We start from the raw sequence: 24,553 nt of genomic DNA on the forward strand, positions 1-24,553 counted from the left end.
TTATATTTTTAAACGTATCACCGTGCTCTACATATTCAGCATTAGAATACCAGAGTAGTGTCACCTGAGCCATAGATCCCTGGTGGGTTGATACCAATTATGAGTCTCGGGGACTTCACCAGTCTTGAAAGATCTACACTGGCTCCCAGTACATTTCTGAGCACAATTCAAAGTGTTGGTGCTGACCTTTAAAGCCCTAAACGGCCTTGGTCCAGTATACCTGAAGGAGCGTCTCCACCTCCATCGTTCTGCCCAGACACTGAGGTCCAGCGCTGAGGGCCTTCTGGCAGTTCCCTCACTGCGAGAAGCCAAGTTACAGGGAACCAGGCAGAGGGCCTTCTCAATAGTGGCACCCACCCTGTGGTACGCCCTCCCACCAGATGTCAAAGAGAAAAACAATTACCAGACTCTTAGAAGACATCTGAAGGCAGCCCTGTTTAGGGAAGCTTTTAATGTTTAACAGACTACTATATTTTAATCTTTTGTTGGAAGCTGCCCAGAGTGGCTGGGGAAACCCAGCCAGATCCGTGGGGTATAAATAATAAATTATTATTATTAATATTATTATTATGAAGAGCTCCATGGACTACTGGTCCATTTTCAAGAAAAAATTGGAATGCTTCCTCCCACATCAACATGCCGTTATACTAACATGAAAGGCTGCCCCAGCTTCCCCTGTCATCTGAGGTAAGATGGGTAACAGGCAACTGGGGAGATGACCTTCTCAGTTATGTTGCCCTACCTCTGGAACAACCTCCCAATGTAGTTTCAACTAGCACCAATGTTTATATATTTCTGGCACCAATATAACTTGGTTGTTGTTATGTACTCTTTAACTTCAAACCCCAACAATAATAAAAAAAAATTCAACCATTTCATTTCTGGTAAAACTATTATTATCTTTTAAGGGATTTATCTGAGCGAATTTTAGGAAAGGTGAACAATGCTCTAAATGCAAACTTAGGTGTCTGCACCTCTCTGACAGCATTTCTGCAACAATCCAACTGTGTTTACTCAGAAGTAAGTATCTCTGAGTTCAGTGGAACTAATTCCCAGAAAACAAGACTGTATCCTAAGCTCCCCAGAGAAACTGAACCAGACGTGTCATATTAGAACAGTCTCTTCTGCATATTTATGGAAATGCTATTTCTTTAGATGAAGAAGAGGATCCTTGTAAGAGCATGAAGATACTGATACGCTATAAAAGAATACTACTCATTGCCACTATATAACAGCATAAAATAAACTATTTCAGGATACAGCAGTATTAAGGTGCATGAATTTTAAGCTGGAAGATTACAGTGTAATTAACTCAAGCCTATATTTAATTCAGAAGTTCATAGCACAAAAATTCTTCAAGAGTATAATGGTAACATTTCTAGCACAAACACCAAACCAAGCAATAGTAGACCTGACACTTTCTAATTCTACACAGGCAAGCAATTGTAAAGCACTTAAAACATTATTATACAATTTGAATATCAAATACTGTGTTGCATTGAAAAAAGCAGCATAATTTGTTAGACATTTTCCTTCAGGTTACTCAATAGTAAAAACAACTTTCTTGTAAAAATCTTGGTATGCCAGTCTGTTAAAAATAGAGATTGTTATGTACAATTGTATTCTGATTGCATGTTGTGTGTGTGTAATATCTGATCCTACTGGATTAAAAATGCCTATAATGTCTATAAAGCATGGCAGAAGAACTAATTTCTGAAAAGTATACTAAAGTGTAAGAGATTTTGTACAATATACTTTTCAGAAATTAGTTCTTCTGCCATGCTTTATAGACATTATAGGTATTTTTAATCCAGTAGGATCAGATTACACACACACAACATGCAATCAGAATGTAAGAGATTATGCACAATATGCTTTTCAGAAAATATTTTTATATTATTATATAATATAAAAATATAGACACCCATATACTCACCAGATATTAAAAAACCAATTTACTCAAGAATGCCGCCTGATCAAGAAGTCTAAAAATATGGATTTGCAACACTTGAATTTCATCTTCATAAATTCTACTGCTTTTGATTGAATCAAAGATATTTTGCAAGATCTATAATTTATCACTGTAAACTATAATGGAGATCCATAACAAAATATTTTTAAAATTATGACTTCCTATATCTGATTAAGTACATGCTCAAAAACATAGCAGCAGCATACAGTGACACCAGCAAGTCAGTTCCAGTCTTTTATCAAGACAAGTGCTCCTGACACACATATTTTGGAGGAACTGAAGGAGTTACAAAGCAGAAAATTAGTGAAACATTCAACGCTAACAGAACCTCTGTTCTCAGCTGCTGCTGCTGCTGCTGCTGCTACTGCTGCATGATGGAACATATAACTATCCTGTGCTATAAACAGTAGACTGAATATTAACTCACCAAATTTCATCAAAAGAATTCTTGTGTCTCAAGTAAGCAGTTCTATCAGTCCAGTGATACCAGTGCTTCTGCCTCAAGAAGCTCTTTGCAAACGTGTTGTGTAAATAAATAATAGAACTGTTTCTGTAACTTCTCTAGCCAGACTAGATTGGGTTTCTCATGTCTAGGGTTTCACGGTATACTGCCAGTTCTCTGTTCCATGAAAGGCTAGTGGTGTTGACTAAAAGTTCAGCTGATAAAAAACGCATGAATCTAGTTCAGTGAAATGTAAACATGTTTGCATCCCTTTTTGAGAATAAAGCCATGTTCAGTAAATTTTGCTTTTCAGTTCAACTCAGTTTGAGCATGATCTAGTTAGAGTTAAACACTTCTGAACATTTTGTTTTCAATAAGAGAATATTGAAACATGTGTAATACAATGGTAAAAATAAATGGGGGAAGCAAATGTGTCAGTGTGGCTAAATTATGTCATTCATTTTTAGGAAGTGAAACTGATGCAAGACATTTATTTTCATATTAGTCTTTTGAAGACGTTTTAGTATTCTAGTTTTAACTTGTCCAACTCCATTTAAAGTTGTATGTTTCCATCTGCCTTTAAAGCAGTCCTTCCTCACCTACAAATCTTTACTTTCCCCTCTGTGTCTTGGAGGGGAACAGAACAGCCCAGCAATGCCCCATATATGATGATGTCCTCCTCCTCCTCATATACTCCAAAAAAGCTGATGCTGTTGTAGACTGCATCAACTGAAGTATAGTGTCCAAATTAAGGGAAGTAACAGTACTGCTCTAAACAAAATAAAAAAATTCCTTCCAGTAGCACCTTAAAGACCTTAAAGACCAACTAAGTTAATCCCACCACCCTTCTGAGTAATACCCCTCCCCACCTTCTCACTATATAGAAGGGTCTGGTGACTTCTGTTTCAGTGTATCTGAAGAAGTGTGCATGCACACGAAAGCTCATACCAAGAACTAACTTAGTTGGTCTTTAAGGTGCTACTGGAAGGAACTTTTTTATTTTGTTTTGACTATGGCAGACCAACACGGCTACCTGTCTGTAACTAGTACTGCTCTAGTTTGCCTTGGTCAGACCACACTTGGAGTACTGTGTCCTGTTCTGGGAACCACAATTTAAGAAGGATGTGGACAAGCTGGGTGCTATCATAATGATTAAGGCCTTAAATGATAATTGTAGGTTATATTTTAGTGATTAAGTTTTAATTTATATATATTTTTAACTGTTGCTATATCTGTATTGTCCCTGTTATACCTAATTGCAAATTCAAATGTATCCCTATCATGTTTTATGACTTCCTTGATATTGTATGTGGGCTGGAAATGGTCTGTGACTGAAATAATAAATTCACTCGTTGACAAGCTGCGACATGTACAGAGGAGTGCAAACAAGATGATCAAAGGGTCTGAAAACCAAGCCTTATGAGGAATGGTTGAAGGAGTTGGGTATGCTTAGTCAGGAAGAGAGGGGAAATATGATAGCCATCTGAAGGGCTGTCACATGGAAGAAGTAGCAGGAAGTAGAACCCGGACCAATGGATTGAAGTTACAAGAAAGGAGATTCCAACTAAATACCAGGAATAACTTTTTAACAGCAAGAGCTGTTTAACAGTGGAACAGACTCCCTCAGAAGGTGGTGGACTCTACTTCCTTGGAGGTTGGGTGGCCATCTGCCACGGAATGCTTTAGTTGAGATTGCATTGCGGGGGGTAGGACTAGAGGACCCTAGGGGCTCCTTCCAATTCTACAATTCTATGAAGGGGATGGTCACCCCATCTCAAAGATGTTCCTGAGGCATTATACACTCTGCATTCACTCATTCATAACTGATAAAGCAAGGGGTCAGTAGCAATACAACTCCCTCAAGAGAGCATTGCATTGGGTTGTAGAGTCCATTTGTAATTCAAAAGCTAACTATTTGTGTCCTCGTCCTGGCAGTTTATGTTACTTTGCTTTTGTACTCATATGGTTGTGAAACCATGGATATCTCAGGGATATCTTTGGCATGCTTTTGGAAACCACTGTGAAACCTCTCCGATTTAGCAAAGGCATAGTGTTTTTATTGAACCCTGGGCTCAAGCATGTACAGAGTATCGAGTGAATTGTAGAAGCCATTATGGGATGACTTCATTCCACTGTCTGCCAAAATGCCACAGAGCAGAACTGGTCACTTTCTCCTATCCCTAGTTGTAGAGTCACTTCCTTAAAAAAGAGAAAAGAAAAAGAAAAATCACTAAAGTTTTGCCTTCATGCTGTTCTTAGGTGACACAACTAACACCTAGTACTACTATTAAACATACTGGTGTACTGTTTGTATCCAAATAAAATATTTTGCCACAAATGCAGAATAATGACTATAAAGGAAGGACCCTAAAACAAAATGGAAAAAATTTAGCAGAGGAGAAAAAACACCCCATGACAACTCACATACTGAAGGAACAAATGTTTTACTTTTTCCAGATGTGTGGATCACTGAAAGCAAACCATTGACTCTTTTCTTCCATCCCTGGCAAATGGAACTTTAAGATGCAAGCATAAAGCTATGTATTACTCTCTTGTAAACCCTGCAATTTATTCCCTGTGGGTTGTGGATTTGCTGACTCAGACTGTTCCAGTCTGCTTTTATAACCACTAAACCAAATCTTGGGAATATACTACTTCAAGCCATGCTATTAAAAACATTGGTAATTCAATACCTAATTTATTTTATTCCCGCCCTTGTGCGGCGTATGTTATTATGTTTTTGTACTTGTATAGCTGTGCAGCTATGGATTTGCCCAGCACAGTAAGGGCATACAATAGACCTATTGTGCAGTTCACCTAATGTTAAGTGAATGGTAAGACTCCCTTTCATTACAACAAAGCTGGGTAGCAACCATTAAAACGAAGTATTAATATTTGCACCGATTTATGTAGTCCTGCTTTTCATTTGTACTGAGTTTTCATTATTTTGTGCATGTTGGCAACCAGAATAATCACAACCCCATGACTGAAGTTCACCCACTACTGGATACAAAATCCAGACCTCCTTTTGAGTAAATCTGCAAGCCCAGAGCTTTTGCATACCCAGGGCTTCACCAATTGGTGAAGAATGTAGACTGCTGATGGGGGCAGATGGCCATAAGCATGGGACACCTCTGCTAACACATCTGAACTGGCTGCCCATATGCTAGCAGGCCAGGTCCATGACTCTTGTGTTGAATGAATTGGGTCCAATATAGGTAAAAGGTAAAGGTACCCCTGCCCGTATGGGCCAGTCTTGACAGACTCTGGGGTTGTGCGCCCATCTCACTTAAGAGGCCAGGGGCCAGCGCTGTCCGGAGACACTTCCGGGTCACGTGGCCAGCGTGACATCGCTGCTCTGGCCAGAGCCAGAGCCAGAGCCAGAGCCAGAGCCAGAGCCGCACACGGAAATGCCGTTTACCTTCCCGCTGGTAAGCGGTCCCTATTTATCTACTTGCACCCGGAGGTGCTTTCGAACTGCTAGGTTGGCAGGCGCTGGGACCGAGCAGCGGGAGCGCACCCCGCCGCAGGGATTCGAACCGCCGACCTTTCGATCGACAAGCCCTAGGCGCTGAGGCTTTAACCCACAGCGCCAATGGGGGGGACACCCTAGAAATTAATAAATGATAGGGTTTTTATTGATTGGAATATAGATGAAAGTACAAGCTGCGGAAATGCACTAGGCAAGGAATTCCTGGGCCTATGCAAAATGACCTGGCCAAGCTATGGCCATTAAGAAACAATACAGGGCCATTGAGAACTATTGCCAATGCATGTGAACTATTCTTCTCCTGGCCACGAGGTGTGAACAGAGACTGGAGTTTAGAAGGTTGCCAGGGTAACTGGGTGTGAGGTGACAGGAAAAGAGTTTTTAGCAGGGTGTTCTGGCAAGAAGGAGGAAGAAGAAAGACTGAAATACATCTTGGGCTGGCTGGGTGCACTCTTGAAAGGACCATGCTGTAAGATCTGGTCTCCCTCCATGCACAATGAAGGTGTAAATAGGTGAATAACCCATATTTCTTAAAGCTACGATAGCCTCTGCCATGTCTCAGTTCTCCAAAGGAACACAGACCCTGGGTGATTGCCTGGAACCCCATGGACTCTTGCTACCACTTGGCAGAGAGAGGGGGAGGCACCCAACTTTTGTTGACAATACCTTAAGGAACACCTGAACCTTTATATCCCAACTTGATCACTGAGATCATTCGGGGAAACATTGTTAGTTGTGCTCTGACTGGCCTCAATTAGCGGTCAAGCATTTAGTGTTGCTGGTCTCATTCTGTGGAACACTCTACCAGCAGAGATTTGGTAGGGATCCCTACTTTTGACTTTCAGATATAATTCTAATGCCACCAAGCCTATGCAGCTATTTAAAACATTCTTGGTTAGTCTTTCACTTTAATGATTATTTGCAATGCTTTTAATGGTGTTGTATAATAAATAATGTATAATAAGTATAATAAACAAACAAACAATAATCCACATTTTTCTAACCTCTTCATTGCATTAGTGAAAGGTACTCTACTTTGGAGGGACACAGGTGGCGCTGTGGGTTAAACCACAGAGCCTAGGACTTGCCGATCAGAAGGTCGGTGGTTTGAATCCCCACGACGGGGTGAGCTCCTGTTGCTTGGTCCCTGCTCCTGCCAACCTAGCAGTTCGAAAGCACATCAAAGTGCAAGTAGATAAATAGGTACCGCTCCAGCGGGAAGGTAAACGGCATTTCCGTGCACTGCTCTGGTTCGCCAGAAGGGCTTAGTCATGCTGGCCACATGACCCGGAAGCTGTACACCGGCTCCCTTGGCCAATAAAGCGACATGAGTGCCGCAATCCCAGAGTCGGCCACGACTGGACCTAATGGTCAGGGGTCCCTTTACCTTTATCTTTACTCTACTTTGGACTATCTTCTAACATTAAAGGTAAAGGTAAAGGTACCCCTGCCCGTACGGGCCAGTTTTGACAGACTCTGGGGTTGTGCGCCCATCTCACTTAAGAGGCCAAGGGCCAGCGCTGTCCGGAGACACTTCCGGGTCACGTGGCCAGCGTGACATCGCTGCTCTGGCGAGCCAGAGCCGCACACGGAAACGCCGTTTACCTTCCCGCTGGTAAGCGGTCCCTATTTATCTACTTGCACCCGGAGGTGCTTCCAAACTGCTAGGTTGGCAGGCGCTGGGACGGAGCAGCGGGAGCGCACCCCGCTGCAGGGATTCGAACCGCCGACCTTTCGATCGGCAAGTCCTAGGCGCTGAGGCTTTAACCCACAGCGCCACCTGCAGATAATATGGCTGCTCACTTCATGATCTGGGCCCAGATAGGAAGGAGCATCTATCTCCAATACTAAATTAGCTAGAGAGGTTGCTGACTGGTTTCTAGGCCCAGTTACAATTGCCGATTTGACTGATAATGTCCAATGTGGTTTAAGTCTAGTATTTCTCGGATGGTGACCATTGCCAAAGGCTGTTAAATGAATAAACGAGCTCATTTCAAAATTCATAAACCACTCTACATTAAGAGAATACCTGGATGGTGCACAGAAGTAGAATGTCAAATATAATACAGATGTCAAAATAATATTAACATATTAAAACCAGAAGAATTAAAAACTTTGGAAACAACAGAGGTATTTGGAAAGGCTTGGGATAAAAGCAAAATATTTAGCAAACAGTAAAAACATGATCAATAGATGCATGTTCTTTTAAGGTGCTAGGTGGTGTTCTAGCAGTGCAATGCTTGCCTATAGGGCTATACCCACAAAAACTGTAATATGGATTATAAGATTTATCTCCTTGTGATGTTGCTGGGCACAAAGATGATGAGAACCCAGAAAATTGTTGGCAAATCTGACTAATGCAATCATCTGAGATGCTCAATATACTCAGTGTTTGGGTCTATGTGTGTTTGTTTTTGTCTTTCATGCAACACACTTTTTGCATACAAGCATTTACCTTTTGAGGATACATCTTGAGGGTTACTTTCTAATGTCTTTAAGGTCAGGATGAATATTCATAAGATAAGAGAAACCACTTCTATATAAATTAACACCAGGAAGTCACTTTTCTAGTGCCCCTCATCTGACCCCAAACCATTATTTGTATTTTGTGAAGAAGCTCAAGTAATCAATCCCACTTTCTATAATGAGTATCTCTTTGTCATCATATGGACCCCCCTCGGGACCCACTGCTTCCTCAGAGTTTTTACTCTTAAGATTTTAGAAAGAAAAATCTATGGTAAATGCCAAGTTCCATTAAAAACAACAACAGAACTGGTTGTTGGAAGTTCATGCAGAAATCCAGACTAGACTGTTCCTTTTAGCACAGTGAATAATTACATAGTGTGAAATACTGTGATTATTTAGATTACGCATTTCCTTGAACACAAAACACCCATTCAAAATATACAGCTCAGCCACATAAAGAAGTCATAGCATGAGAGGAATAAGGAAGGAACCCTCTAAGTCACTGCAAGTAAACACTATTAACTTGCTTAATGGTGCCACTCCCCAAATAAGTTTCACTAGAGCCTGCAGTATCAGAGCTTGGAAAAACATTCAGCACACCAAATACAAATTGTCCAAATATGAGCTGACCAGCTTGTTGTACAGTCTGTCCTTGTACTGAAACAGAGGATCCTTTAAACATATAGGATATACAAGTAAGGCTGAGAATACAACAGAAGGGCACATTTAGATCCAGCAATTCCTTTTGCTGTTTTTAGTTGTATCGTTCAAAGTTCACTCACAACATCTGTGACTCAAAAGAAGCAAAAGTAAATGCAGAAATATTCATAAAGACTTTTTTTTATAGCCCCTAACATTCAACTCTACGCAAAAGAATTTTGCAAAGTAGCAAACACATTTTGGGATTACAATGTCGGTTGAAATCAAGCAGTTAGGAAAGATAAATATTCTTCATAAATCAGCACTTGCCATTATGAAAGACCTCTATAGTTGTCAGAAGACATCAGAAACATAGCTAAGGGCAAACTGCTAACAGCCTAAGCCCACGGGGGCAGGCACACAAGTTTCAAAAGGTACCTGATTGTCCTGACTGAAATGCAGTATTTCCACATCAGATTCCACATTGCGCTGCCATCTCCCTTCATGACCTCCTCTGCAGTGTTGAAAAACACACACTTATTCTGAAGAATCCAGCGTAGTACATTTAGAAGGTGCAGAGCAAAAGTTAGCCAAGTTTCAGGAGACAGCTAGGCTCTGATTCATGAACTCAAAACGATTCCTCCAAGCTCCACTGACTTGAACTGAGCAATTCAGAGAGGGAAGCCAGCTTTCCCATCAGAGGTCTCAAATTACTGCTTTCTTTACAATCTACAAGAATTGTTTACATTATTCACTAACTAGGATCATTCAGGGCTGCTTGGAAAGTAACATGTCACTGTTTCGGATGATCAAGTTAAAAAAATTACAGTAAGAGAGCAGATAGCCTTTACTGCTTTTAAAAACTCTTGTCTGCAGGGATCCAAAACAGCATTTGCTAGGACAGTACGCTTACAAAATGCACTTAAATCATACAGTGTAGTCTGTATGAACAGCCAGCAGTTGGATTTTTAAAAACTTGTCTAGCGCCAAAAGAAGTAATGAGTCATTTTCCAATGCTGGGCATGAACACACACTGTAGGAATGAATATCTAAACCTCTTATTATATATAATGTATCAGTCAGCTAGGACACTCAGTTATACTTCAGTAGCTGAAATGTAAATGTTTCAGTGAAACAGTAATAAGCTGTATGAGGGTCACACCTTGTATGGAAGTTAGTTGATTTTATATTGCTACGCAGCTAAAGATACTGATAATATACCACTAATAAATTTTCCATAGTTACTGTATGCAGGTTAAGCATTACTTTTTGCTCACCACACATCTGGAACAAAATGATATCCATCTTTTGATTTTCTGTGCTGATGGGAATAATTTAACCTTTTGCTAAGGCCATCACCAGTGGACATAAATCCTTCTCCGTAAGCCATTGGACATAAATCCTTCTCCCTAAGCCATCCCTGCTCTGCATCTTTTTCCTAACAGGGCAACAGGCCACCAGTTATTAGTTTAGGGGCATGCAATTACCGTATTTTTCGCTCTATAACACGCACCCGACCATAGCACACACGTAGTTTTTAGAGGAGGAAAATCCGTAGGCATGCCACCCGTAGGCATTCCCTCCATAACATGCACAGACATTTCCCCTTACTTTCTAGGAGGAAAAAAGTGAGTGTTATGGTGCAAAAAATACGGTAATTTAATTCATACATCTGGGTTGGCATTGCAGCAATCTTCTTCCTGCGCAGCTCCTGATGCTGGAGCCAGGCTCAAGGAAAACTGGAATGCAGTGATAAAATAAGGGAAGAGGTGCTGAGTTGCAGGTCTAAACTCAGGTTATAAATGATTTAAAATGAACAAACTACATGTTATGTTAAATTTGTAATCTGTAGCTTTATGTGTGTGTGTGTGTGTGCGTGTGCGCACGCGCGCTTTTTACTATAGTAAAATCCAGGACAATCCAAATCAGGACCACAGTGTAGAGGGTGGGTAGATGCTAAATATTTTCCCTCCCACTGCATTGCCCCCCAAAACCTCTACCCTTCCTAACTCACTAAGTGACAAAAGAGGTGCCAGTGGAAGCCTCCCCCCCCCATATGGCATTGGGGCTGTCTCTGTTTCTTTTTCTCTCGATTTCAGCATTCTGCATGGATGGGAGGGGTTAAACTTCTTCATGTGCTCTTGATCTGGATTGGCCCTCCAGTGTAAACACACACACACACACACACACATACACACACACACACACAACCATATAGAGCTTCATACTCGGTCTTTAATGTAATATGTAGTTTGATCTTAAGAAAACCAAATGTAAAGCACAAGAAATTAACATGTTTATTTTGCTATGACTACAGTGGAAATTGGAATGGATGACTTTATAAACATAGCTAAAATGAACATAAAGTTTTTCAGCATGAGTGAAATCAAAGATGGGGAGTATCTCTTTTTGGAGTGGCTTTTGACTCATCATCAGCATACTTGGTTTAACTTACGAAAAATGGAAGTGACCAGTATCACAGTATGTGCTATGGAAATTAGGAATCTGAATTTAGACATCTTTAGAATAGACCCATTGAAATCAATTGGGCATAGCTTCTCAAAAATGTTTGCACAGGATTTTCCTAAGACTGCCATCTTGAAATGGGTTTTAACAGATGAATGCATTTTCTAGTATGTAAACTTTAATTTGCAAACAAACAATCTGTCTTAGAATTAGCTTGAATGTGTGTGGGGTGTGTGTGTGTGTGTGTGTGTGTGTGTGTGTTAAGGCTGGGAAATCATTGTATAGGGTCCCAACTATATTAAGAATGTTATAAATACAAATTGTAATAAAAGTTTTCTTCACAATAAACAAGTTACCGTCATATAAAAAGTCTCCCTCAATCTATAGGGCTTTGTTTAGCAGATAAACAAAACAAGGAATAAAAGGATCATTGTTCTGAAAGTGGCCTGCATTGGTCTTTTTGTTTCCCAGCGCTGCAGTATTCAAATACTTATCTTAGTCTCTTTCATTCATAAGAATCTCGCTAGGTCTTCTGCCTTGCTTTACTGGTAAACAGTACCATGAACTCAACATGAAGATAGAAGACTTGACAAGAACTACAAATTTCAGCTTTCCTGATGGAAGAAACAATGTTGCACACTTCATTTCCACTAATGAGACTTTGTGTGTCTCCAGTCCTGGGTATCTTCTCCTTCTTTGGCAATCACTCGTAGCCGAGTAAGATTGTCGTCCATGAACACTTAAATAGATGTCCAACTCCCCACCCGAAAATTCATGTCTCATCCAATACAGTTTCACTGAACATTGGCTTGTCATTTGTATGAGGAACCTGCTCACTTGAGGGTATCAGAATGCCTCCTTTTACACAGAATCTTTGAATTCTCTTGACTGCCTTACCTCCACCACTATAATATAAAGTTATAGAGCTGTATCTAATGCTAGGCCTAGTAGGCCTATTGAAATGAACAGACATGACTGACATAGATTTAGTAATTTCAATGGGTCTACTTTAGCATTGGTTGGGCTACAACCCACATTCGGGTTTTGAAGTGTCTAATCTGCAAAAGTCTGGACTCCACACACCTTATGCTTACTTTTACCCCTGGGGTTCCATTTATGTAGGATGGTGAAAACTGAAGCAGACAATAAAGGACTCCAACAGCATCTATTCCAAAATGAATGAATGCTCAACAAAAATGGAGTGAAAGACAAAGTGTGGTTCCTTCCCCCTTTCCTAATATTAGAACTTGGGGTCATCCAATTAAATTGATTAGCAGTAATTTCAGAACAGAAAAAGAAAGTAATTTATTTGGTGTGACAGCAGCCCTTGTCTTAGGGAGCTTTAAAAGGGGATTAACCCTATCAACTGCTATTAGGCATGAGAGCTAAAGGAACCTGCAGATGCAGAGGCATTACCAGTTTCTGTGTGGGAGATGGAGGCAAAGGTGTGGCTGTTGGCTTCATGCCCTGGTTACAAGTTTCTAAGAAGCATCTGGTGGCCATTGCTGAAAACAGGACACTTCAGTGGATGGACCCTGAGCCTGATCCAGGAGGACTTTTCTTACAGTCTATGGCCTCCACCTAAACAAGTGCCTTATATCTGAGGGACACTTACCCTAACAATCAAGAAAATCAACTACATTTTCAGCTTTATCTGCTCAACAATACACCATGTGCCCTAACACCTGAATATTGTAACTTCCTTGCTCATCTATAATGTCTGGCTCTTTAAATAGATTTGAGAGGGAGAGCACCCAATTTTCTTCTTTGCCCCACTAGCCATTAAAACTTTTTTATTTCCCTCAGTGAAATCTACTGTATTTTTCACTCCAGAAGACGCACCTGACCATAAGACGCACCTAGTTTTTAGAGAAGGAAAGGGGGAAAGCCCTGTTTTTTTTGGGGGGGGGGAATCAGCTCACAGTTGTGCAGCTTCTTTTGCAAAGGCGAAAAGCCCCTTTTTTGAGGATCAGCTCAAAGCCGTTGAGCTTACATTGCAAAGGGAAAAAATCCTGTTTTTATGGGATTCAACTCACAGTTCTGTAGCTTCTTTAGGAAAGGAAAGGGAGCCATTTCTACTGTTTCCAGACTGATAATCTAATCAGCCAGTCACATGTTGCTGGGGAAACAAACAGCCTCCATCTGCAGAACATTCAACAATGGAGGTCTGGGCAAGGTGTTGGGGCCGGAAAGGAGCCAGCAATCGACCACACATTCACTCCATAAGACGCACAGACATTTCCCCTTACTTTTTAGGAGGGAAAAAGTGTGTCTTATGGAGCGAAAAATATGGTAATTAACTCTGCACCTCCGACCATATGCTGATGATGTATTTGAGACTAAGACTGTAGGAAGAGCATTGCTGGATTAGAGCAAAGGACCATGTTGTCCAGCATTCTGTTCCCACAGTGGCCAAGCAGATGCCTAAGGGAAATACAAAGCAGAACACACTGACAATAGCCCTCTCCTGTTGTTTGCTCTCCAGCAGCTGGTATTCAAGTGGCACAGTGCCTCCAGTGCCCAATGGTAACAAGAGCCATCATAACCAGTAGCCTTGATTGTGAGCTCTCAGGAAACATCTGGGTGAAAACAGGATTCTGGACTTGATAAATCTTGGTCTGCATTAGCCATAATTTAATTTGTGGAACAATGGGGTAGACTTTCATAATATGGTGCCCTGAGCTAGGACCAAATTTGGCGACCTCCCGCTCTTGCCTTCTGTTCTGTGCATGTTCTCAAGTATGCTACATCATAGTTTTGAGTTCCCTTGGCTCCGTGCCCTGTGAGGAGGAACTGTTCTCATTCCCAGAATACCTGCGCTGGAAGCAAAATCAAAATAATGATAGTGATGATGATGATGATGATGATGATGATGATGATAATCAGCTTATAGACTCTGATGATTAAGTATATAAATGCTGTTGAAATGAACAAAATCTCCACTCAAACAGTTTGTGAATTCCAGCAACAAGAAGTAAAACAAACAAACCCAGGTGCATATTACCAATACCTTTAGCAGCTTCCTGTATATACAACTCCCTCCTGCACACTTAACCACATAGTTGAAGGGAGAATGTCTGATTTTACACTCACTGTTGCCCTTCGCTTTGGCTGCTTTTCTGATATATGGTATCTGTAAGCATCATACTAGAAAGTGACAGAAACTGCAACTTAGTACGTGCCCTTGGGGACCAGAAATGCACTGTGCAAATCCACCTGAAAGGAAGGCATACACTGTGATAATATGAAGAAGAATTAGACACAGATCTCTTCACGTACTAGTTTCCCAAGGCAAAATATATTACCAGGAAAGGTGCCATGAGAGTAAAACTTGATATTCTAAATTCCTAGAGAATCCACAATAAGTAGCAGTTCTTTCCAACTTCAGACCACATGTGTTGTTAAGACTGCAAGCATATGAAGTGCCTTTTATCATAGGACAGACAGTGGTGTTTTTCCATTTACATAACCTGAGAGCTAAGCAAAGGGTCACAAATGCAAGGACTGCATGTACTAACTGCTTTGCATGGAAAGATGCTGAAAGCTTTTACATTATTTATGCATTTGCTCCGTGCATGTCATTTGGAAGTTTGCTTTGGTTGGCTGTCTCCCATCATTTTATTATGAAGCAGACTCTCTGCAGAATGCACAGCACATGCTGTAAAAATTATATGGAATGAGAGTGTATGCTGGAGAGGAGGGAAAGGAGGATATACACACTCAGCTGCTTTGCAGTTGCAGCAAATTTCTCCAACCCTAGCTTCTTTGGAGAGCTGTACTGCAGGCACTGTGACTCACAGGCCAGCTCTGGGTGAAGTCACTGTCAAATGAAAGCAAAGCATTTGTTCTTAGCAACAACTACAATCGTGAACTCTACATACAAGTTCAGAACAGGTCTCTCTATTCATCCCTCCCCCCTTTGATTTCCAGCTTACTGCTATTGTCTTCCTCATGATATGCAGGGTCTTCAAGGAGCAGGACTTATTTATGAGGCAATATAGATAGTGATCCAGCTGATATCCAATCCTAAGCATACTTACTTGGAAGCAAGTCCCATTAAACTCAGTGGGATTTACTTCCTGGTATATGTTACAGGCCACCCCAATCCCTGCCAAGCCGGGCACAGGCACGGGATTCCAGGTGTCTTGGCCTACAGCCAGGGTCTGTGGTTCTTTGGAGAACTAAAGACATGACAGAGGTAGTTGTGGCTTTTAAAAATATGATTTATTCACAAATTTACACCTGAATCTAGATGGAGTCCAGATCCTACCACATGGTCATCTCAAGAGGGGCTTGTTCTCCACAGCAATGGAGTCCAAGGCATCTCTCTCAACCTGCCTTCAGCCAGCCTGCCAAAATGGTTCTGGGCTTTTCGCAGCTATCCCAAGCCTCCTGCCAAAGGTCCCAAACTCTTCCTGTGACATCACGCCCAGTTACCTTGGCCACCTTCCAAATCCCCCGTCTCTGTTCTCACTTCAGAGCAGGAGGGAACAACAGTTCTCTTGCACTGCCAATGGCCCTGTATTGTTTCTTAATGGTCCTAAGCTTGGACAGAGGTCCTTTTGAACAGGCTAGCCCAGGAATTCCTTTGCAGCTTCTATTTCTCCTTTCATATACCAAATAGTCAAAATTGTAGTATTTAATGATTTCAAGGGTTTAGCCCCTTCTCCCAGCAACCTTTAACAGTATGCACAGGACTAGGCTACAAGATGAGGGACATGAGGGGCGCTGTGGGTTAAACCACAGAGCCTAGGACTTGCCGATCAGAAGGTCGGCAGTTCAAATCCCCGCGACGGGGTGAGCTTCCGTTGCTTGGTCCCTGCTCCTGCCATCCTGGCAGTTCGAAAGCACGTCAAAGTGCAAATAGAGAAATAGGTACCGCTCCGGCGGGAAGGTAAACGGCGTTTCCGTGTGCTGCTCTGGTTCGCCAGAAGCGGCTTAGTCATGCTGGCCACATGACCCGGAAGCTGTACGCCGGCTCCCTCTGCCAATAAAGCGACATGAGCGCCGCAACCCCAGAGTCGGTCATGACTGGACCTAATGGTCCGGGGTCCCTTTACCTAGGCTGCAAGATAGGAGGAAACTGGCCTCTATCTCAAGGACTATAAATACACATAATAGTTCAAATTGCATTAACTCTTTTTCCTGCCTACTGTTCCCCCCTCCAAACAAATGCATAAGCAATTCTTCTTACTTCATTATTACATAGTATGAATGATGTCCAACAGCTTTTATTTCTTCGAAGAAGCTATGTAAAAGCAACTTATTTTAATATTAATGTTGCCTTTTATCTCCAAACTGATGAAACTGAAGTTCTAAGAACATGGTACAGTCCTCTCAGAAACAGAAGGGGGGGGGGAGGGCAGAGTAAGATTTAGAATAGGCAGACATGCTTCAGTAATGCACAAATTAGCGGTTCAGAAGCAGATTCATTTCCCTGCATGTGCAAGCCCCCTTCTCAAAAGTAAAGTAATGTGAGGACAGGAAGGATTAGGCAATTTTGACCATAGAAACTCTCACTTATGAAACTACTGGTGTTCCAAAAAACCCTTATGATTGACAATGTAATATAACTGTATCCTATCACTATACTGAAAGTACAAACCATGTACTCTAGTTAAAACTGATTAATCTCATAATGCCACTGCCTGCCACTGATACAACAAAACAGGGGCCTAAACAAAAGCGAAAACAGATGACCATAATGACACACATGATCTACAACATCTGTGCCTTCCTTTCAAATTGCATGTAAATTAAGGCTAATGACTCCCTTAGTGGCCTCTATTGTGCAAATACAGTGTAAACATGATGAAGGTAGACAGGAAAGTAATATAGGCCTTAAGGGTCTTGGACAAGAATATTGGGAGAGAAACCGCTCCTAAGTGTCTGAGTGGCCCAATTTGAATATGCATTAAGGCTAAAGCTGTGAACAAGCACCAGAGCAAGGGGAGGAGCTCAAGGGGGCAACGGGGAGGATGTGACCTAGTCTTATTTTCCCCGGCTTGTTAACTGACACTAAGCCAGAATTCTCCAGTTTGGATATAATGGAGAAATTTGGTTTAATATAAGTCAGGATCTTTACAGGAATCTGGCAAACAATAGGAGGAGATAAGGGGCCAGGCAGAATAGCTCAGTCCCAATGCCTGTTCTGGGTTTCATAAAGCATAGTTTGTGAACCTTCAGACCATTGTCCACGTTTCGTCAGCATTCTGGTTAACATAATCCATTCAACATACAAAAATGCAATGAAGCACTCAGTTTAAGGATGGAATGCACACTGCGTGTTCCATGGAGAAGTTGTAGAGAACAATGAGAGTGGTCCCTGTTCCAGCCATTGTCTGTAGAATGCTAAGTGCCTAGACAGTTGTCTATGATGTTATAAGTCTCCACACACCAGTACCATATTCCTGGCATATTTGTTGGGTGGGGTGTGGACTTTAACACAATGACACAATTCCCCATAGCAACTACTTCTATGTTACAATTGGATTGTTGCCATGTAGAGGTCCTTTTCAGCAATATCCCTGTGAGAATGATTTTCGCCAGATATTACTTCTGACCAAGTGTGAAGGATTGCAGCAACTGACCTTCGAAGAATGTTAGTGATTCAGTGTTTACCATTGCTGGGAACAGATTTTTTTTATCACCTTTTACTTTTTATATAGTGTTAATAGCAACATTTCTCACTTGCTGCATTATAGAAACAGAACACTTGACTTAGTCATTCTTTGCATAACCTGCAGTAATGTCATATGATTGTATAACAGATTGTCACAGATTAAATGGACACTTGAAACTTTGAAAGCATGGGGGAAATGAAGAGGCTACATCTGAATTACAGCACAGATTTGGCCTATACATACTGAAATATCCATGGACTTGACAGAAAAACTCTCTTGTGGCCATGAACAGGATCTGAGTTGCCCTACAACAAAGAACTCCAGCCACTAGAGATAACATGCATTGCATTTTTTAATATGTATTTACAATATACACAGTACATGAGCTGTTGTCCTGGATTGACAAGAGAAACAAGACAGACATTCCTGATTCCTGCATATTAATTACTATGATTATGATTATTTAAATTTGTATACTGTCCTTCACCCACAGATTTCAGGGTGGTCCCCAATATAAAAATACAAGAGAAAAAAACCACGAAATACAGGCAGGGAGCAAGTCCCCCCAGACCCACAGCTGAGGTGGCTTCACGTTTTTCATTCCTCAGAAACGACAAGGCCTAGGGGGTCACCCAAGGCCATTTTGTACCTTCAAATAATTTCTTTATGCATGTTATTCTGAAAATAAACTAGATTTTACTGCAGCAGTAGCAATAGCATTGCACCTATAAAAGACGGTGCTACAGTTTTTGACTTGAAAGTATGTAAAATAGTTTGATTCAAGAAACAGATTAAATGTTTATGCAATATTTCAGTGCATCATTGCCAGTTATATCCTTTTCAACCTCAGGTCTCTCACATTGTTCAAGGAGTGGGTGCATGATATTGGATGGAGAGTGTCTTGACTGTCTTGTGTTATTTTTAATAGCTTGGAAACCAGTGATTACATTTTTCTTTTAGCTGCATTTGCAAAATCCTTTCTCCCTTTCTGTAGCTTTAGCATGAAAGAATGATAAAAATCTGAATGGCACGGTCTAACGTCTACACACAGAACACCTGCTGAATAAAGTATTAATCAAATTCAGATTTTTATTTCAGGTCTTGTAAAACACGCTCATTCTTGCACATCCACCCACACCTTCACACTTTCTCCACATGCCCCCACTTTTCTTGTTGGCCTTCTGGCATTTTCCCAAGAACATTAAGAACAAGACATAAACCTCTAATGAAGAAGAACTAGAAACTGGGTAGTATATTTTTACATTCATCATGCATTATGTGCAATCCTGTTTTCACACACCTTTTTGTCACTTTTAAGGCAGCAAAAAATGTTTTCTTTAAATATCTTCTGAATGTCCTGTGTGACCCATTTAAAAATAGTCACAGCTTTGAATGCCTTTATTTATTTATTTATTTATTTATTTATTTATTTATTTATTTATTTATTTATTTTTGCATTGCACATATACTCTTGTATGTAAACCAGACTTATTCAGATGCAGGGTAAACTCTAAATATAGATAGATGGATAAGAAGGTATTTGTAAGGGAATAAATTATAATTTATTCCAGTTAATATTAAATATTACTAATTAGGCATGTGTTAGCAGGGTTGAAAAATGTGTTCTATAGTTAAATAGTATTACACTACAGAGTTGAAGGAAAACACCCAACATTTTAAGAACAAATATATCTAACTGGAAGAGTAAATATAAGAATGAACTGTCCATCCTTTAAGAGTAAAGTTCAATCTTCTGCACCATGATTTTGCTAAGTCTGGAAACTTAACTTTAAAAAGTTTACATGCTTCTCCCACGATGTTGGAAAGCAAAGGGTCCCAACTATGTTTGTCTACTTAGATACCATGATTTATAAGGGCATAATTCATTGAAAACGACTGGAAGAGTTTCCCTTTCACCGCCATCTTCATAGAATAAATAAACCTGCAATTATCATTCACAAAAAGCACCTTCTGTGTTTAAAATGGACTTTATGATTTTATGGGGGGTGGGGGTGGAATACCACAGCCTTCACATTTTGCTGTGAATACTGAACTACTTATACATGTTTTCTTCATTAATAAGCTATTCTGAATACTGAGACCTCTGAAGATTAGATAAAAACATCAGGATAAGTGCACCACACATGTCAAATTAAATTGCTTATGTTGTTATTCCATTACTTTGGCAAGAACAATGCATCCGGCACCCATTCCCATTACTTCTGACCATCGGTCACCATCTATCATTTCAGTTTTCTGTCAGAGCTGCTGCGGTGTGCAATTGATTTCATACCATATGAAACAAACTGTTCTATTAAAACTTTTTTCCTTGTAGGAACATTAATCTACATTACATAAAAATCCAAGACATTCCAAAACAATACCCAAGCACCAATTCTGTAATGTAAAAACTTAGCATTAACAGCTGTTCTTCTTGTGTGTGAGAGAAAATCAGAGTGAATTAAAATAAACATTGGCTGTTTTAGCTTATTTGTTTCAAATTAAATGGTATCCACAGCACAGCACCATCCAGGCAGAGAAGAAGTAGCAATGGATACTATAGTTAAAAGGAACAAGCAGATTTACACCCTTTGTAATAAGTCTGCATTAATTTCCCCACCACACCCCTTTCCACACCATGCAAATGTGCCTTACAGCAAGTGAATGCAGCAGCCTGCAGCCATTTACTACTGAAAAGCATTTTAGATTTCATATTTCCTTACCTTTTATAGAAGCCATGAAGAGGCTGGAGACATAGAAACTGCCAGTAATCCAAGCAGAAGGCCTTTAACTTCAGCATTTTAAAACAGTTCAACTGCAGCAAGTGGAATCTTTTTCGCTTTTTATTTTTTTAAAAAAACACACACACACAATGTCCTACTTTTTGCAGGAGAAAAAAGAGAGAGACCAAACGGTATTGCATACAATACCCCTCCCCTTTTCTAGGCAGACAGCCGTGTATTTTCTAGTTGCCACCAATATATGCAAGCTCTTTATCCACATGGCACCGCACCTGCATAGCTACAGTGCATGAACTACTTTAATACAAAGAGACAGTAGCACAAAGGCTACAAATTCATTTACTTTGTTAGTTGCTCATTTCAGCTAATCTTCCCTGAGTTCATCCACATAGCCAGTAGTTGCTATTACACACAAACAAAAGGAGGAAAAAATAATAACAATGCTACTTCCAGCCATTCCAAAAGCTCTTTGATAATAAATCATTAGCATATATTCCGGTCAGGATTCTTGGGGGCCGCTCAGAAAGCACCCCTAGAGCTCACAAATTCCTAGGGAACAGACAAGCAAATATCACACTCTGCTGAGTAGAAACGTCCTGTGATCCCAGAAGATTTGAGACAGCATCATATGGAAACTCCTCAGTTCTGTAACTACGCTGGATACAACTTTTTTTTTTTTTAATATATAGAAAAGCCGGCTCCTCTGGTGTGAATCACATCTGCTTCATTGTCTGCCAAGCCACCTATGAAAAATGTTGGTTTCCTTATGACTGGGAGTGGAAGGGAGGTGGGAAGTGACAAGCCTAAGTGCAGACCCCTCCCCACTCGCAAAATAAATTATGCTTATCTTAATCCCAACACACTTTGCCAGTTAAGGTCTCTGTGAAGAAAAAAAACTAATCATCTGAACCACATGGTGCACAGTGGGGCACGCTCCCAGCTATAAAAGCCAGCAAGATAATGCACCCCCCCACCAAAGATAGGTTGATTCCAGTTGCTATGGTAACAGGAACACATTGATAAAATCTAAAATGGAAGCACGATGACAGCTTTCCATTGGCTCACACGGATCTAATGTGTCTGTAACAAGCAATGCTCAGGCACTATTAGAGCAATCTCATCAGCAGAGGATGAATTTGGGACTTGGCTAATTAACAGCAGTGTGAAACAGCAGCTAGTCCTCATTTAGTTACAGTGGAAAGGCAGGCCATTTTTATTCTAATGGGAGCACATAAGCAATTAGCAAGGATATGCTTTGAGAAAAGGAGTTTTAAAATTAGAAGCATTTTCTATTTAAATCCTTTGGGTGAAATAGGAATGATAAAAGCAGCTTTCATTTATCACCCTCTGAAACCCCAATCCATTTAGGTCTCTTATCTTTTAAAGAGAGACACTATAGGATTCAATTCTGCATTTTGTGTTATTTTTTAAAATGTAGTGATTTTCTCTGCAAACATTCTTACTAGCTATAATGAAGTATTCAAAAAATTAACGAAAAGCGCATATTAAAAGAACATGTTTGTGGAAACTGAATTACTCTTAGAAAATATGTTAATCTGCCTTCTGACCACTCATCTTATGCTAATGTAATTTCTTGAAAAGCATCAAGCAAAACAAGATTTTAAAAGGAAGATTTATGTAAAAATATTTTGATTTTTAAAATGGTAGCCTTTTCTAACAACACTGAGGTAACTTCCCTGGGTGCATATGGATAGAACAAGGAAAACAACGAGGTGGTAAATGCAAGTAATGACTGATATCATGGTATGCTGAAGACCTATATGTCTGGAATTTCCTGGACATACTCGGAAGCAGTGTCCAGGTAGAAATCGGCAAAAATGTCCAGAAAAATCCAAACGTATGGCAACCCATGTTGGCAGTGTCGTTTTGGCCGATTTCCCTTAAAAAGAGCTCAGTGTAACCCCTGTGTAAATGGGGAGGTGCCTGTATAACTTTTTACTGTTGTTCCCCATAATTTTTTTTTTCCAATTAAGCGGCTTATTTTATGAAATAAAATTAATTAAATGCATTACCCCGAGCAAAAATAACTGCTAACATTTCAAGAAGGTAGAGCAATATAAGTCTTCCATTTCCACTGTGCTTGATTCCAGTGAGATGAGTTTCCCCCCTTTAATGTGTATCATTATTATAATGCTTGTTTTATTCAAGTGTACATTTTAGGTGGGGGGGGGGGGGAGCTTTATGAGACAGCAGTTACACCTGAGCCTACATCTCAAAACATCTTATCTCCACTTTGGAGGTAGTAGAGCGGTATCTACATCTGGATTCTGACATAGACAAGATACTCCCAATGTATCCCAGGCTTTAGATATGCCCCATATAGCACTATTCTTTCAGAATCTAGTGAAGAGGATTATCCAGAAATTTGCAAGAAATTTGGCTGCACATAATTTCAGAAAGCACCTCATGTAGTTAATATATTGCATGTTCATCCATTCATTTGGCTTGTAAAGTATTCACAGAAACGTTGTGCATGAATACTGAAGTGGTTGCTATGAAAGATGACACTGGGAATGGGCTGGGCAATGTAAAAGAGCCATTCTAGAGGTGAAAAGGCTTATCACTTCAGAGTAAATGTTAACGCATTATAACCCACGGTAGAAATCTCATTGGCGTTGACACTTCAGCCTTTGGGACTGGAGCTGTGATTTCTCATGTAGTATCTGGTGGGTGAGAATGGGCCGTAGCCTTGTTTTGCTTCCAGAAATTTAAGCCCTACAGAGATCAACTATGCTCCATTAGATCAGAAAGCTTTAAGCCCTCTTTGGGGAGTTAGGAAGCTTGGCCATTCCCCGCTTCCCTGCATGATAGGAAACTAACACCAATAATATTAACTTTTGCTGCCCATTTTGCTTTTAGTAGGATGAATTCTAGAGACAGCTACTGCCCACATCCAAAGATGGGCATTGTTCTTAGCAGCTTATAATTATGACACTAAATATGTCTGTTTCTGTAACAGATGGCCTCTCACAACTTTCATCTCAAGAGGTAGGCAGTAGTACACAACTGAGAAATCAACTAACAACAAGACATTCATAGCACACATTCAGATCTACTTGAGCACACCAGTAGTTCTGAAGCAAATGTGTCACATTAGCAACTACAATTGCGCAACTACTTTAATGTATGGAATAAGTGGCAGGAGTCAGGAGTAGGTTACCCCAGTGCTCTTTGAGCATGGCAGGAGACTGTGGCGAAACCAGGCCTGTAAGCTATTCAAAATTCAGATTTTAGGCTGCAGAACGGGGTACGTGAGTTTCTCCACTACCACCTAAAGCAAATAGTTGTCCAAATTCTTTATGCAAACCACCCCCCTCATCTAACACACACACACGGGCAGTTGTTAGCAGTACCTAAATGAAACAGAAAGGATTTCTTGTAAATTCACTTTACTCTTCCATTATTTGGCTATGGGTTCTATTCTATCTTTATATTATCTACACACAACTGCACATGCATACACACAATCTGAAGCAAATATGCTCAAATTAAATTATTCATCAGAAGAAACAAGGAAGGGAGAAAGTTAATCACTGCAGAAACAGCAGGGCACTATCAAAAGCATTTTGTGGTAGAAAGTTCAGACCTTTTCTGAGACCTCTTCCTGCTCTTTGATGAAGAAAAAATAAGTTTGTCACTCTCTCCATTCAAAATGTAGGTGCTTAGTGGTTTAAAAAAAATACTCACCCAGAC

The 24,553-nt window shown here is 40.4% G+C and overlaps 1 protein-coding gene across 12 annotated transcripts in view; it reads right to left on the minus strand.

Moving 5' to 3' along the window:
• The window catches only part of IQSEC1 (IQ motif and Sec7 domain ArfGEF 1), a 313,774-nt gene that overhangs the window by 137,137 nt on the left and 152,084 nt on the right, over positions 1 to 24,553 (minus strand). Inside the window, exon 1 of one of the 12 annotated variants that reach the window (XM_079964976.1) lies at positions 20,822 to 21,499. The exons of 10 other annotated variants lie outside the window; for them this stretch is intronic. In XM_079964976.1, the coding sequence (XP_079821102.1) occupies positions 20,822 to 20,898 (77 nt within the window). In that variant the 5' untranslated portion in view covers positions 20,899 to 21,499. Of the gene's footprint in view, positions 1 to 9,447; positions 9,629 to 20,821; positions 21,500 to 24,553 lie in introns of those variants that run through there. One more of the 12 variants, XM_079964978.1, reaches the window with a different exon arrangement.

The sequence above is a fragment of the Podarcis cretensis genome, assembly GCF_951804945.1.
Source record: "Podarcis cretensis genome assembly, chromosome: 2".
NCBI classification, from domain to species: Eukaryota; Metazoa; Chordata; class Lepidosauria; order Squamata; family Lacertidae; genus Podarcis; species Podarcis cretensis.